Source organism: Ranitomeya imitator, chromosome 2 (genome assembly GCF_032444005.1).
Source record: "Ranitomeya imitator isolate aRanImi1 chromosome 2, aRanImi1.pri, whole genome shotgun sequence".
Taxonomy (NCBI): domain Eukaryota; kingdom Metazoa; phylum Chordata; class Amphibia; order Anura; family Dendrobatidae; genus Ranitomeya; species Ranitomeya imitator.
In genome coordinates this window covers 25,186,084-25,202,702 of record NC_091283.1, presented here as the reverse complement: position 1 = coordinate 25,202,702, position 16,619 = coordinate 25,186,084, and the positions used below count along the sequence as shown (strand labels likewise).

The following is a 16,619-nucleotide window of genomic DNA, read 5'->3' as shown; positions in this document are numbered from 1 at the left end:
GCAATCGTGGGAGAAGAGCCTTGGTGAGAGAGGTAAAGAAGAACCCCAAGATCACTGTGGCTGAGCTTCAGAGATGCAATAGGGAGATGGATGAAAGTTCCACAAAGTCAACTATTACTGCAGCCCTCCACCAGTAGAGCATTTATGGCAGAGTGGTCCGACCAAAGCCTCTCCTCAATGCAACACATATGAACGCCCACATAGAGTTTGCTAAAAAACACATGAAGGACTCCCAGACTATGAGAAATAAGATTGTCTGGTCTGGTGAGGCAAAGATAGAACGTTTTGGTGATAATTCTAAGCAGTATATGTGGAGAAAACCAGGCACTGCTCATCACCTGCCCAAAACAATCCCAACAGTGAAACGTGGTGGTGACAGCATCATGCTATGGGTTTTTTTTCAGCTGCAGGGACAGGATAACTGGTTGCCATTGAAGGAAACATGAATGCGGCCAAGTAAAGAGATATCCTCCTGGATGAAAATCTCTTCCAGAGTGCTCAAGACCTCAAACTTGGTCGAAGGTTCACCTTCCAACAATACAATGACCATAAGCACACAGCTAAAATAACAAAGGAGTGGCTTCAGAACAACTCTGTGACCATTCTTGACTGACCCAGCCAGAGCCCTGACCTAAACCCAACTGAGCATCTCTGGAGAGACCTGAAAATGGCTGTCCACCAACGTTCACCATCCAACCTGACGGAACTGGAGTGGATCTGCAAGGAAGAATGGAGGAAGATCCCCAAATCCAGGTGTGAAAAACTTGTTGCATCATTCCCAAGAAGACTCATGGCTGTACGAGCTCAAAAGGTTGCTTCTACTCAATATTGAGAAAAGGGTCTGAATATTTACGACCATGTGATAATTCAGTTTTTCTTTTTTAATAAATTTGCAAAAAATTCTACATTTCTGTTTTTTTCAGTCAAGATGGGGTGCAGAGTTTACATTAATGAGAACAAAAATTACCTTTTTTGAATTTACCAAATGGCAGCAATGAAACAAAGGGGTCTGAATACTTTCCGTACCCAGTGTATATGTTGACTTTTGAACTTATGTGTTTCTTTCTGGTTGGTCAAGAAAACAGACTTTTGATTATGTAAGCCTGTAATATTTGACTTGTAAGTTGACAATTTGTTGTAACATATTGCGCTCTTATCCTGGATGACTAGTGATGTTTTCTGACATGCTGATTACACGTTGTTCAGGCCAGCCAGTTTGTTGACTTGGAAAATAGAGGAGGAAAACTATGCAAATAGGTTACATAATCAAACAATTCAAGTTGGTCTTATCAACATTCTTCCTTTTTACTTGTAAATACTGAATGAAGGACACTTGTCAACTATAAAAAGAGGTCATATGTATAATGAGGCAGATATTCTGCCAAGACATCCAGACATCCAAAGGGCCAGAGACAGGACAGCACCCAAGATATCATGTATCCATCATGGGGAACACAGATTTGTCATTCTATAGGATGCCAGCTTAGGGGACCACGGCCTTAGCTGAAAGAATACAGATCTGCTCCTTTGACCATCACTGAACCATGGATACATTTGGAGTAAGCCAGGAATGGTACTGTTCCACGTGTAACCTGGCTGTTTTGTGGTTCAATAAATAAACTATTGCCACACCCTTTTACCCTCACCTAGTATTGTCTGAGTAGCGTTAAAAGGAGAACGGCATTCAGCGTGACGATCCTTGGTTCATGCGGTTGCAGCTAGCGGACCAGGACTCCCGCTGACTCCCCACCCCCGTGTCTCTACAGGCAACCTCCAGGAAAACTGGAGTCTCATACAGGGCAAAGGCATTCTTTACTCTCCCAGAAAGCCCCTGAAAGAACTGACTACCAAGTGTGGGGTTATTCCACCTAGTATCCGTAAACCACCTATGGAACTCAGAGCAATACTCCTTCGCTGGCCTGTCTCCCTGCTGAAGCGAATGTAATTTAGACTTGGCCAGAGAGACGCAGTCAGGGTGATCATAGATATGACTGAGAGCCTTAAAAAATTCCTCAACCATCCGAAGCGACTGAAAGTCAAACAGGAGAAAAAATGGCCAGGCTTGGTTTACAGGCCTCCATGAAAACAACAAACTGATCTCGGCCCCGAGAGATCCAGAAAAGCGATCTTGGGGTCCATCAGGGGTTGCCTGAGAGCCGTGAGCCCTTAACCTGAAGTGTATTGGCACTGCAAAGCAGCAGCACGCAAGTCTGTCACCTCCAAGCTGAGTCGCTGTAGTTGCCCAGCCAGGGCAGCCACTGGATACATATTGGATCCAGTAAGGCCAGTGATAATGTCACAGTACTGTTGCAGGCTTTCTAAGGGACCCTTCCCTATCCCTCATGCTACCCATAGTCTATCCCTGTCCCACAGATTACCCTGGAAGGTGAAAATGACGGGATCACGTGCCTTGCTATGCTCATGACTTACCCTTATCTGTTCTCTCACCCACCCAAGATGATGTGCAGCAGAAGTGTATAGGATTACACTAACCAGACGGACAAGAGAAGACAAACAGGAATAAATGAGAACTGCAATCATACAAAATGTACTCAACAACAGAGTGGAATATAGGGGAAGGTCAGGTAGATGAAACCAAATAGGAAAGGATGAGAATAAACATACAAACAAACTCCACGCAGTACAACTCTCCAAACGCCGAGTTCAAACACCGAACATCTCCTCTAACTCCAAACCAGGCAGAATCAACTATCACTGGCAACTTTCAAATGCCGGTGTCAAGCATATATACTTGAGGAGAGTGTCCAACACAGAAAAAATGAGGCAATTCATGATGGAGAGCTCCAGGAAATCAACTGAACTGATTAACCCTAGCAATGCCATAGCAAAGAACACCTACACTGTTAAAGGGAACCTGTCACCCCCAAAATCGAAGGTGAGCTAAGCCCACTAGCATCAGGGGCTTATCTACAGCATTCTGGAATGCTGTAGATAAGACCCCGATGTATCCTGAAAGATGAGAAAAATAGGTTAGATTATACTCACCCATGGGCGGTCCCGATACGATGAGCGTTGCGGTTCCGGACTGTTATGACCTGGTGGTTTAGGACAAGCATGGACCTGATGATCAAGAGCACCCGGAAAAACCTGATAGCTACAAAAACACAGGACAAGCTCTGGGAAATGGGAACTCTGCTGACCGCAATCCCTGATCCTGTCACACACACTAAAAATAGCCGTGGATTGCTCCTAACGCTCCCTAGGCAACTCTTCACAGCCAAAGAACTAGCTAACCCTAAAGAAAGGAAAATAAAGCCTACCTTGCCTCAGAGAAATTCCCCAAAGGAAAAGGCAGCCCCCCACATATATTGACTGTGAGTAAAGATGAAATCACAAACACAGAGATGAAATAGATTTAGCAAAGAGAGGCCCGACTGACTGAATAGACCGAGTATAGGAAAGATAACTTTGCGGTCAGCACAAAAACCTACAAAAAGCCACGCAGAGAGTGCAGGGAAAAATAAACCTTCCGCACCGACTAACGGTGCGGAGGTGCCTGTTGTGAATTCTGTGGCTGAATTCACTCCTGTGGTCACAAGTGGTACTGCAGCTTCTGAGCTCCCTCCCTCAGGTGTTCCGGGGAGCTCGTTAGCTGCTTCGTTATTTAACTCCACATGATTCTGCTTTCCTTGCTCCTGATCAATGTTCCTGTTTGGATCTGAGCTTCTGGATCTTTCCTGTGGACTGCTGCTCTGCTTGGATAAGTGCATTTTTGCTTTTGTTGCTATATTTTCTGTCCAGCTTGTCTTTTGGTTTTGCTGGTAGCTCTGGGAGGCAAAGGGTGTACCACCGTGCCGTTAGTTCGGCACGGTGTGACTTTTTGCTCCCTTTGCGTGGGTTTTGCTTTAGGGTTTTTTTGTAGACTGCATAGTTCTCTTTACTATCTTCGCTCTGTCTAGAATTTCGGGCCTCACTTTGCTGAATCTATTTCATCCCTACGTTTGTCTTTTCATCTCACTCACAGTCATTACATGTGGGGGGCTGCCCTTTCCTTTGGGGTATTTCTCTGAGGCAAGTCAGGCTTGTGTTTCTATCTTCAGGCAAGTCAGTTTCTCAGGCGGTGCCGAGTTGCATAGGTAGTATTTGAGGCGCAATCCACTGCCATCTTTAGTTGTGTGTAGGATAGGTTCAGGGATTGCAGTCTACAGAGATTCCACGTCTCAGAGCTCGTTCTTATATTTTTGGGTTACTGTCAGATCACTATATGTGCTCTGATCGCTGGTACACTGTTGATCCTCAGTGTCACTGGATTGCGTTCATAACAGTATCAGGAGCCCATACTAATGATTCTCAATAGAGGGAAAAAAAAAAAAAGTAGTTCTGACCTTTTTTTTTTTTTTTGTTGTGTCCAGCCTTTTTTTTTTTTTTTTTTCTTTCCCCTAGACATTTGGGTATTCAGGACACTGGTGTGGACATGGATGTTCAGGGTCTGTGCTCTTCGGTGGATAATCTCGTTATAAATGTACAAAAGATTCAAGATACTATTGATCAGAAATCTATGCTAGAGCCAAGAATTCCGATTCCCGATTTGTTTTTTGGTGATAGAGCTAAGTTTCTGAACTTCAAAAATAATTGTAAGCTATTTTTGGCCTTGAAACCTCATTCTTCTGGTAATCCTGTTCAACAAGTTTTGATAATTATTTCTTTTTTGCGCGGCGACCCGCAGGACTGGGCATTCTCTCTTGCACCAGGAGATTCTGCACTGAGTAGCGTCGATGCGTTTTTTCTGGCGCTCGGATTGCTGTACGATGAGCCTAATTCAGTGGATCTGGCTGAGAAAAATTTGCTGGCTTTGTGCCAGGGTCAGGATGAGATAGAACTATATTGTCAGAAATTTAGAAAGTGGTCAGTACTCACTCAGTGGAATGAATCTGCGCTGGCAGCTTTGTTCAGAAAGGGTCTCTCTGAGGCTCTTAAGGATGTCATGGTGGGTTTTCCTATGCCTGCTGGTTTGAATGAGTCTATGTCTTTGGCCATTCAGATCGGTCGACGCTTGCGCGAGCGTAAATCTGTGCACCATTTGGCGGTATTGCCTGAGACTAAACCTGAGCCTATGCAGTGCGATAGGACTATGACCAGAGTTGAACGACAGGAACACAGACGTCTGAATAGGCTGTGTTTCTACTGTGGTGATTCCACTCATGTTATTTCTGATTGTCCTAAGCGCACTAAGCGGTTCGCTGGGTCTGCTGTCATTGGTACTATACAGTCCAAATTTCTTCTGTCCGTTACCTTGATTTGCGCTTTGTCATCATATTCTGTCATGGCCTTTGTGGATTCAGGCGCTGCCCTGAATCTGATGGATTTGGATTATGCTAAACGTTGTGGGTTTTTCTTGGAGCCTTTGCGGTGTCCTATTCCATTGAGAGGAATTGATGCTACACCTTTGGCCAAGAATAAACCTCAGTACTGGGCCCAGTTGACCATGTGTATGGCTCCTGCTCATCAGGAGGTTATTCGCTTTCTGGTGCTACATAACCTGCATGATGTGGTCGTGTTGGGGTTGCCATGGCTGCAAACTCATAATCCAGTATTGGATTGGAATTCCATGTCGGTATCCAGCTGGGGTTGTCAGGGGGTACATGGTGATGTTCCATTTGTGTCAATTTCATCATCCATCCCTTCTGAGGTCCCAGAGTTCTTGTCTGATTATCAGGATGTATTTGAAGAGCCCAAGTCCGATGCCCTACCTCCGCATAGGGATTGTGATTGTGCTATCAATTTGATTCCTGGAAGTAAATTCCCTAAAGGTCGATTATTTAATTTATCCGTGCCTGAACACGCTGCTATGCGCAGTTATGTGAAGGAATCCCTGGAGAAGGGGCATATTCGCCCATCGTCATCACCAATGGGAGCAGGGTTCTTCTTTGTAGCCAAGAAGGATGGTTCGCTGAGACCGTGTATTGATTACCGCCTTCTTAATAAGATCACTGTTAAATTTCAGTATCCCTTGCCATTGTTATCTGACTTGTTTGCTCGGATTAAGGGGGCTAGTTGGTTCACTAAGATAGATCTTTGTGGTGCGTATAATCTGGTGAGAATCAGACAAGGAGATGAATGGAAAACTGCATTCAATACGCCCGAGGGTCATTTGGAGTATCTAGTGATGCCGTTCGGACTTGCCAATGCTCCATCTGTGTTTCAGTCTTTTATGCATGACATCTTCCGTGAGTATCTGGATAAATTCCTGATTGCTTACTTGGATGACATTTTGATCTTCTCGGATAATTGGGAGTCTCATGTAAAGCAGGTCAGAACAGTTTTTCAGGTCCTGCGTGATAATTCCTTGTTTGTGAAGGGATCAAAGTGTCTCTTTGGTGTGCAGAAAGTTTCATTCTTGGGGTTCATCTTTTCCCCTTCTACCATCGAGATGGACCCGGTTAAGGTCCAAGCCATCCATGATTGGATTCAGCCGACATCTCTGAAAAGTCTGCAAAAGTTCCTGGGCTTTGCTAATTTTTATCGTCGCTTCATCGGTAATTTTTCTAGCATTGCCAAACCATTGACCGATTTGACCAAGAAGGGTGCTGATTTGGTTAATTGGTCTTCTGCTGCTGTGGAAGCTTTTCATGAGTTAAAGCATCGTTTTTGTTCTGCCCCTGTGTTGTCTCAGCCAGATGTTTCTCTTCCGTTCCAGGTCAAGGTTGATGCTTCTGAGATCGGAGCAGGGGCGGTCTTGTCACAGAGAGGTACTGGTTGCTCTGTGATGAGGCCGTGTGCTTTCTTTTCCAGGAAGTTTTCGCCCGCTGAGCGTAATTATGATGTGGGCAACCGAGAGTTGCTGGCCATGAAGTGGGCATTCGAGGAGTGGCGTCATTGGCTTGAGGGAGCTAAGCATCGCGTGGTGGTATTGACTGATCATAAGAACTTAACTTATCTCGAGTCTGCCAAGCGCTTGAATCCTAGACAGGCCCGTTGGTCGTTATTTTTTGCCCGCTTCGACTTTGTGATTTCGTACCTTCCGGGCTCTAAGAATGTGAAGGCGGATGCTCTGTCTAGGAGTTTTGTGCCCGACTCCCCGGGGTTATCTGAGCCGGCAGGTATCCTCAAGGAAGGAGTAATTGTGTCTGCTATCTCCCCTGATTTGCGGAGGGTACTGCAAAAATTTCAGGCGAATAAACCTGATCGTTGTCCAGCGGAGAAACTGTTCGTCCCTGATAGGTGGACTAATAAGGTTATCTCTGAGCTTCATTGTTCGGTGTTGGCTGGTCATCCTGGAATCTTTGGTACCAGAGAGTTAGTGGCTAGATCCTTCTGGTGGCCATCTCTGTCACGGGATGTACGTACTTTTGTGCAGTCCTGTGGGATTTGTGCTAGGGCTAAGCCCTGCTGTTCTCGTGCCAGTGGGTTGCTTTTGCCCTTGCCGGTCCCAAAGAGGCCTTGGACACATATTTCGATGGATTTCATTTCTGACCTTCCCGTTTCTCAAAAGATGTCAGTCATTTGGGTGGTCTGTGATCGCTTTTCTAAAATGGTCCATCTGGTGCCCTTGGTTAAATTGCCTTCCTCCTCTGATTTGGTGCCTTTGTTCTTCCAGCATGTGGTTCGTTTACATGGCATTCCTGAGAATATTGTTTCGGACAGAGGTTCCCAGTTTGTTTCGAGGTTTTGGCGAGCCTTTTGTGGTAGGATGGGTATTGACCTATCTTTTTCCTCGGCTTTCCATCCTCAGACTAATGGCCAGACCGAACGAACCAATCAGACCTTGGAAACATATCTGAGATGTTTTGTTTCTGCAGACCAGGATGATTGGGTGTCCTTTTTGCCATTGGCTGAGTTCGCCCTTAATAATCGGGCCAGCTCGGCTACCTTGGTTTCTCCATTTTTTTGTAATTCTGGGTTCCATCCTCGTTTCTCGTCAGGACAAGTTGAGTCTTCGGACTGTCCTGGTGTGGATTCTGTGGTGGACAGGTTACAGCAGATCTGGACTCAGGTAGTGGACAATTTGACCTTGTCCCAGGAGAAGGCTCAACTTTTCGCTAATCGCAGACGCCGTGTGGGTCCCCGACTTCGTGTTGGGGATCTGGTTTGGTTATCTTCTCGTCATATTCCTATGAAGGTTTCCTCTCCTAAGTTTAAGCCTCGTTTTATTGGTCCGTATAGGATTTCTGAGGTTCTCAATCCTGTGTCTTTTCGTCTGACCCTCCCAGACTCCTTTACTATACATAATGTATTCCATAGGTCATTGTTGCGGAAATACGTGGCACCTATGGTTCCTTCTGTTGAGCCTCCTGCCCCGATTTTGGTGGAGGGGGAATTGGAGTATATTGTGGAGAAGATTTTGGATTCTCGTGTTTCTAGACGGAAACTCCAGTATCTGGTTAAATGGAAGGGTTATGCTCAGGAAGATAATTCCTGGGTTTTTGCCTCCGATGTCCATGCTCCCGATCTTGTTCGTGCCTTTCATGTGGCTCATCCTGGTCGGCCTGGGGGTTCTGGTGAGGGTTCGGTGACCCCTCCTCAAGGGGGGGGTACTGTTGTGAATTCTGTGGCTGAATTCACTCCTGTGGTCACAAGTGGTACTGCAGCTTCTGAGCTCCCTCCCTCAGGTGTTCCGGGGAGCTCGTTAGCTGCTTCGTTATTTAACTCCACATGATTCTGCTTTCCTTGCTCCTGATCAATGTTCCTGTTTGGATCTGAGCTTCTGGATCTTTCCTGTGGACTGCTGCTCTGCTTGGATAAGTGCATTTTTGCTTTTGTTGCTATATTTTCTGTCCAGCTTGTCTTTTGGTTTTGCTGGTAGCTCTGGGAGGCAAAGGGTGTACCACCGTGCCGTTAGTTCGGCACGGTGTGACTTTTTGCTCCCTTTGCGTGGGTTTTGCTTTAGGGTTTTTTTGTAGACTGCATAGTTCTCTTTACTATCTTCGCTCTGTCTAGAATTTCGGGCCTCACTTTGCTGAATCTATTTCATCCCTACGTTTGTCTTTTCATCTCACTCACAGTCATTACATGTGGGGGGCTGCCCTTTCCTTTGGGGTATTTCTCTGAGGCAAGTCAGGCTTGTGTTTCTATCTTCAGGCAAGTCAGTTTCTCAGGCGGTGCCGAGTTGCATAGGTAGTATTTGAGGCGCAATCCACTGCCATCTTTAGTTGTGTGTAGGATAGGTTCAGGGATTGCAGTCTACAGAGATTCCACGTCTCAGAGCTCGTTCTTATATTTTTGGGTTACTGTCAGATCACTATATGTGCTCTGATCGCTGGTACACTGTTGATCCTCAGTGTCACTGGATTGCGTTCATAACAGGTGCCCCTCTGCGTCCCAGAGCTTCCAGCAAGCAAGGTAATATTCACAAAAGCAAGCTGGACAGAAAAAATACAAAACAAGAAAATAGCAAGAGGAACTTAGCTTCTGCTGGAGTAAACAGGTAACCAGAACGATCCAGGAGCGAACAAGACCATAGTACAACATTGACAGCTGGCATCTAGCAAAGATCCAAGTGGAGTTAAATAGAGTAGCCAGCTAACGAATTAAGCTCGTCACCTGTGGAAGGAAACTCAGAAACACCCACAGCCACCAGAGAAAGTCCATGGACAGAATCAGCCGAAGTACCATTCATGACCACAGGAGGGAGCTCGACAACAGAATTCACAACACAGGACCTCCCATCTTCTTACAATGACGTCCTCTTGTATTCACGCTGCTGCTCCGGCGCAGGTGTTCTTTGTCTGCCCTCTTGAGTGCAGAGCAAAGTACTGCATTGCCCAGGCGCCGGACCTTTCTCACCTTTCCTGGCGCCTGCGCACTGCAGTACTTTGCTCTGCCCTCAACAGGGCAGACAAAGTACCATCGGACCGGACCGCAGCGGGAATGCCCGTGGGTGAGTATAATCGAACCTCTTTTTCTCATCTTTCAGGATACATCGGGGACTTATCTACAGCATTCCAGAATGCTGTAGATAAGCCCCTGATGCTGGTGGGCTTAGCTCACCTTCGATTTTGGGGGTGACAGGTTCCCTTTAAGGATGATGGTGAAGCAGTTCTTATCAGTGGAATGTTCGGGTAACTAGACACTGCTGTCTTCAGGCCCCTCTCTGTCATGGTATCCCTGTGACACTCGTGCTCTGATGCTTTTCCAGGGTGGTAAATGGTGCCAGGCAAGTTTTGTTTTTTCTTTGCAAATAGAAACTCAAAGTGTTCAAGTTCACAAGAAATAGTGAATTTCAGGAAATATGACTCAAACTTGATCCTCCGCTGATTGATCCACTCATCTCTAATGAGTGTTGACCAGTAGTGGATGATAATATGATCTGTATTCTGTATGTCTCTTTCAGACAGTCACTCTCTGCGCTATTATTTCTCGGGGGTCTCTGCTCCAGGATATGGACTGCCTGAGTTTTATAAAGTTGGATACGTGGATGATCAGCAGATTGATGTATACAGTAGCGATAATCGGAGAAGTATTCCCGTGGCTCCATGGCTGAAGAAGAATGAGCGACCCGAGCACTGGGACACTATAACAGATATTGCTAAGGAACACGAGACTTTGTTCAAAGATGAAGTGAAGATAGGGATGAAGAGATTCAACCACACCGGAGGTGAGACACCCAATGCCCTATATAATCATTATACTGTAATTGTATGGTACTCAGTAAAATAAGCTATTCTGGACCAGACTTCACTGATAGCACCCATTATTCCAGATCTCTGTTTAGGGACTAGTCCCACAACTTCAGAGTATATGTGTTGTGCACTAGTTTATTCTCTGAATATAATGTGTAGAAAAAAGTCAGGGTATCAGGGAAAGCCGTCTCCACCTCTATATGTGTGTGCGACTATAAACACTACTCCACAGCTCACTTTCGCCCCCACTCAGGCTGCAAACTGTGCACTAAAAGAGGTCTGGATACACATGATGAGAGCATTATACTGCCTCTGTACAAATCCCTAGTTAGACCGCACATGGAGTACTGTGTCCAGTTTTGGGCACCGGTGCTCAGGAAGGATATAATGGAACTAGAGAGAGTACAAAGGAGGGCAACAAAATTAATAAAGGGGATGGGAGAACTACAATACCCAGAGAGATTAGCGAAATTAGGATTATTTAGTCTAGAAAAAAGACGACTGAGGGGCGATCTAATAACCATGTATAAGTATATAAGGGGACAATACAAATATCTCGCTGAGGATCTGTTTACACCAAGGAAGGTGACGGGCACAAGGGGGCATTCTTTGCATCTGGAGGAGAGAAGGTTTTTCCACCAACATAGAAGAGGATTCTTTACTGTTAGGGCAGTGAGAATCTGGAATTGCTGCCTGAGGAGGTGGTGATGGCGAACTCAGTCGAGGGGTTGAAGAGAGGCCTGGATGTCTTCCTGGAGCAGAACAATATTGTGTCATACAGTTATTAGGTTCTGTAGAAGGACGTAGATCTGGGGATTTATTATGATGGAATATAGGCTGAACTGGATGGACAAATGGCTTTTTTCGACCTTACTAACTATGTTACTATGTTACTATGTAAGACACAGCCCGAAATGTCCACAAGCCAGGAAATATTGGTCAATGATATAAACGTTGTACATTTGTTATTTGTAACTTGTTCCTGTCTTGTGCGCAGGTTTCCACCTTGTGCAAGTGATGCACCATTGTGAACTGCGAGATGACGGCAGTGTCATAGGGAAGCAGCAGTACAGATATGACGGGAGAGAGTTCATGTACTTGGATGTAGAGAAGGCAACATATTACCCGGTTATGGCAGAGGCTCAGATCACCACACAAAGGTGGAATAGTGAAGACGTAAAAATGGGGGAAATAGCCAAAAATTATCTGGAGGGGATATGTGTCAAGAATCTGAAGAGATACATTATGTACGGGAGAGAAGATCTGGAACGCAGAGGTAATACTCTTCGATAGGGTAAATATTGTCAACGCTGGTGAAAAAGAAAAACTGGAGGAGTTGCTCATAGCCTTCAATTCTAATCCATATTCTATTTTCATGTGGACCTATAAAAAGCTGAGAGCTGGAGTCTGAACGGTCACAGTGAATAACTTCTCCAATTTATCTTTATTTTAGACTGTTTTTTTTACAAACTTCAGTCCTCACGACCCCAAACAGGTCATGTTCTCAGGATTTCCTTAGTATTGCACAAAAAGAATTACTGATGCCTTGAGAATACTTCCACCACCTGTGCGATACTAAGGAAGTCCTGAGAACATGACCTGTTGGGGTCCGTGAGAACTGGAGTTTGGGAAACACTGCATTAGACTGTTAAACTTTCGTGTGATGTTCCAGGTGTGTTTTGCAAGTTCTTTTCACCCCCCACAAAATACTCATGAAAATTAATTCCCGGTTTCGACTTGGACCTTAATCTCACGAATGTCCTGACCATCTGTAAAAAAATTTGATGCTCACTGAAAAGTAGAATATGACAATGACCATAATTATACCAGCAACAGAAGAAAAAAATTATCAAAAGGAGGAAATCCTGACTGTTATGGTGCAATAAAGAATCCATAGTGGATTTTTGATCGTGAGCTTTGTAATCTGTGATGTAGCAATATAGCCTGGGTCCAGAACAAGTCCACCACCATGAGATCCACATTATTGATTTTCATATTAGCAGTGCTCAGATAATTATACTGTAGATATTCTCAGCAGCACTTGGATTAGATTTCAGAAAGGTTAATTCACAAGTTTATTACTTTAAGATTCATGAAATATTTTCACTGCATTTATGATCCATGAGATCGCACTCTAAGAGGCAACGTAGAAAGCAATTACAGGCATTTCCATGATCTCTCTTCAGGAGCGCCCCGTTCCTCCGCCTTGCAGCTTCATGGTTGCCAGGGGCAAGGTGCTCATGAAGATTGATAGTTTGGGCCAGTGGCATGGTCTCGTGGTTGATCTCAACTGAGCGCTCTCCCATGGAGAAGCAGATAGCTTCTTCATCATAGGAGAAGTGCGGGGGCACTGAGAATGGCCAGATCCCACCATACAGTCAGGTTCAGGCGGAGTTTGGACACTAGAATAGAGTCTGCTACAACCCACGCTCCTGGCCTAAGTAATTGTCCATTTTGAAACCACAGGGTGGACAGTAACCTAAGCAAAGAGCTGTAAACTATAGAAATGCTTCCATTTTTGAGAACAAACAGATTTTTTTTTAAAACGGGTAAATTGCAAAGTTTATTATTTTTACAAATTGAGAAAAAAAACCTGTAAGCAATTAACTCGTCTTTCCCATCCCGCCCAGACCATCATTAAGATTTCTCCCAACCATGTTTCATATGAGTTAGACATTTCTGCTCTTAACTTATAATATACAGAACAGTCTTAGCAGCTTACCACAAATCTTCATCCTCCAGTGTCTAGTAACTAGAACAGTAGCCACAAATCCAAATATGAAAAAGCCATGATGGGATCGCAGGGTGTTAGTGGAGGTTATGGCAACCTGAGGCCAATCAATGGCCGCCTACAGCAGCCTAAACCCAGCAACAAGCAGGATCTAATAGGCCTCTTCTCAGAGTAAAACCCATAGATCTAATGAAATGCAATACAGAAATACTGCAGGAGATTAGACCATGGATCAGACCAGCGAAAGTTCAAATTCATAGTGGGACTAAGTAAAAAAAAAAAAAGAATAAAAATGTAAAAGAAAAAATAAAGTTCAAATAAAAAATAATGGAAAAATCTTTTGCCTCTGAAATCACTGTATTTATGTAAAAACAAAATCTTGCTTATTACCTTTATATATTGAAAATGTCAGAATCCCTAAATAAAACTTGAATTTGGAAAAAAAAAGGGCCAAAAATTGAGCTTTTTTTCATGATACTGACACAAAAATGGAATAAAGTTATAAAAAAAACTGAATGTCACAAAAAATGTTGTCGAGAACTTAATGACCTAAATAGGTGATGAGCATGAGATCGGTAGGGGTCAGACACCTCTCATACCTAAAAATAAACTGAAAATTGTGTTTTGGCAACGACTGTAACAAAACGTTGTAAAGGCAGAACACAGCAGCACGGGGCTTAGTTAGTGGCCGCGGCCCAGGTCTGCACTTTACCTCCTGTTCAGTTTCATGTACTGTAGTACTTGGCAGCGGCCATTGAGCCATGTGCGGTGCTGCTGTGTTTCGCACCAATTATTAAGTCCCGGACAACGTGTTTGACAGTTTATGGGGTGCGTGCCTCCAGAAGCACAAGGTGGGCACCACGTTTGGGGCGTTAAAATGGCATATGTACAATTTTCACTCTGTGTGCTAATTTCTGGAAAATCTTGAAAATAGTCACTGCACCCATAGATGAAGTCCATGAGGGTTGTAATTTCCCTTTTTGGGGATTTCTACTGTTCTGGCACTTTAGGGGCTTTGCAAGTAGTGCCTAAATTTTCTAGGAAATTCTGCATGCCAAAAGCCAAATTGTGCTTATTGTCTTCCGTACCCAAACATTAGTGTATGGCCATAGATACCGTATTACAGCATTTGGGAGAAATAGCGTATTCATTTTGGGGGTACTTTCTGACACCATATGGGATATTACATTTGGGAGAAATTGTGAATCATTATGCGATGTTCATTTTCTCCACTATTGTCCTTTGTTGAAATGAAAAAAATTGAAGCTAAAGTAACAATTCAATGAAAAAAATGTTAATTTTTTATTTTTTTCATTTCACTTTGCACTAATTCCTGTGAAGCACTTGAAGGGTTAACACAGTCCTGAATGCCGTTCTGAACACCCCTCAAAGTCACTTAAAGTGGGAATTTAAAAAAAGTAGGTTTTGTCAATTTTATTGCCCCCCAAAAAATTAAATGGTTTTCTTTTTCTTTCTTAGTTCAGCCGGGGGTAAAGGTGACACACCGGGAATCAGGAAAGGTCACAAAGCTTCACTGCCAGGTGTACGGATTTCACCCCCGAGCTGTGGATGTGAAGTGGATGAAGAACGGGGAGGACGAGGTTCCCCCATTTGAGACTACAAACGTCCTCCCCAATCCTGATGGCACCTACCAGATCAGGGTCAGCGCGGAAGTGACCCCCAAAGATGGCGACAGCTACTCCTGTTATGTGGATCACAGCAGCCTGGAGGAGCCGCTCCTTGTACAATGGGGTAGGGCTAATGGTGGTTTTACATGGGCAGATAATTTGCCAGTAAGAAGTAACGATCATATTGCAGTTATTGTAAGGATTTTGAGCAAACCACAATTTGACCATTCGACACCATGTAGTTTACATTATTATCTGCAGCTTACCCACTCTCTACACGAGGGGATACACTACCGGCGAATGATGCTGATGTTAAATACGTGAATTATCAATTATTGTTGGATCATTGGACACTAGACAAGATTGGGATCGATCAGTCATAGGATCGATTGGGCGATCATCGGTTCTTGTAAAAGGACCTTTGTCCACATAGCACAGTACACGAGCACACAGTGTCCCCGTTGGTACAAATTTATTAAGTCCAGGGAATCCAAATAAGAAAAATAAAAACATAGTTTTTACGATGTAGGACCTGGCAGTTACAAGACGCCGCAAAGTTATCACATTGGTGCAGGCCGCGTATTATATTTGGAGGTTACAGAAGCAAAGAACAAAGAATGGGATCACCGACCAAATCAAAAAGTAAAAATAAACCTTTATTAATGAACGGCTACACGCAAAAAGGACATAAAAACAATTAAATAGGCAGTTAGAAGACTCCAAAAATGATCAACCGAATAGGGTGATCAACCAATAGAATATCAGGTTAAATACCACAAAGTCAAATAGTCAGAAATCATGCAAATAGGAGAGACTGATTAACTGATAAGGCCATCATATGTAAATCCACGCTGGAAAACAAAACATATTGCTAGGGGTAAGTATAAATGAACAATAGAGCAATGGTGTATGTGTGAGTAGGGCAACCTGGGTTAGCAAAAAGTCCATGCCTCTGCCAGGGTAAAGAGTGCCCAACACGTGTCGCCACTAGCGTGTGGCTTCCTCAGGGGCCAATGCCTTTTGTTCCATTCGTGACGTTAGACCTTTTTTAACTAATGACAAATATTTGATGTCTTATTTTAAACCATTGAAAGGTTATTCCCAAAACAATAAAGTCATCTGCTTTGCAACTCCATATGGAATGAAGTTGAGGCTCCATTCATTGACCGTGGGACTGCTGGAGAAGGCGGGGTACAGCACTCGGCTATTTCTGGCTGTCCCATAGATAATTGCGTGGAGGTTGAGCATGTGTAGCGCCGCTCCACTCAAGACAGGCTGCAGAGCTCCAATGCCAGGATCACTGGGGGTTCCAGTAGTCGGACCCTGAGAGATCAGAAATTAATCCTTTATCCCAAAGAGGATGTCATGGGTTCACCGTGACAGAGAGGAGCCAGAAGACCTCAGCGTCTGATTTCTTCTACTCCTGCACTGGAGTAAATGGTGTAAATTTCTTTATTTCTTTCGGCAGTGCAGGTGTTAATCTGCTGTTGCAAGCTCCTGGAGGTTTAGGCTCTCAGCTGTGCACTCTTACCCACTCCCATGTCCTGTATAATCTCGGTCCCGGCTAGCACTCAGTGTCAGAGTAGCTTATGCTGCATGGCTGGAGGTTGTTGTTGTTGGTTGTTATTGGAGAAGGCACTTGGTGGATTTATCTGTGATTGTTACTAGGTTATGAGTGTG

The 16,619-nt window shown here is 44.3% G+C and overlaps 1 protein-coding gene across 1 annotated transcript in view; it reads left to right on the top strand.

Moving 5' to 3' along the window:
• The window catches only part of LOC138661486 (major histocompatibility complex class I-related gene protein-like), a 40,227-nt gene that overhangs the window by 4,144 nt on the left and 19,464 nt on the right, over positions 1–16,619 (top strand). The window contains exons 2-4 of the mRNA XM_069746199.1: positions 10,292–10,555; positions 11,578–11,856; positions 14,791–15,063. Of these exons, the coding sequence (XP_069602300.1) occupies positions 10,292–10,555; positions 11,578–11,856; positions 14,791–15,063 (816 nt within the window). The remainder of the gene's footprint in view (positions 1–10,291; positions 10,556–11,577; positions 11,857–14,790; positions 15,064–16,619) is intronic.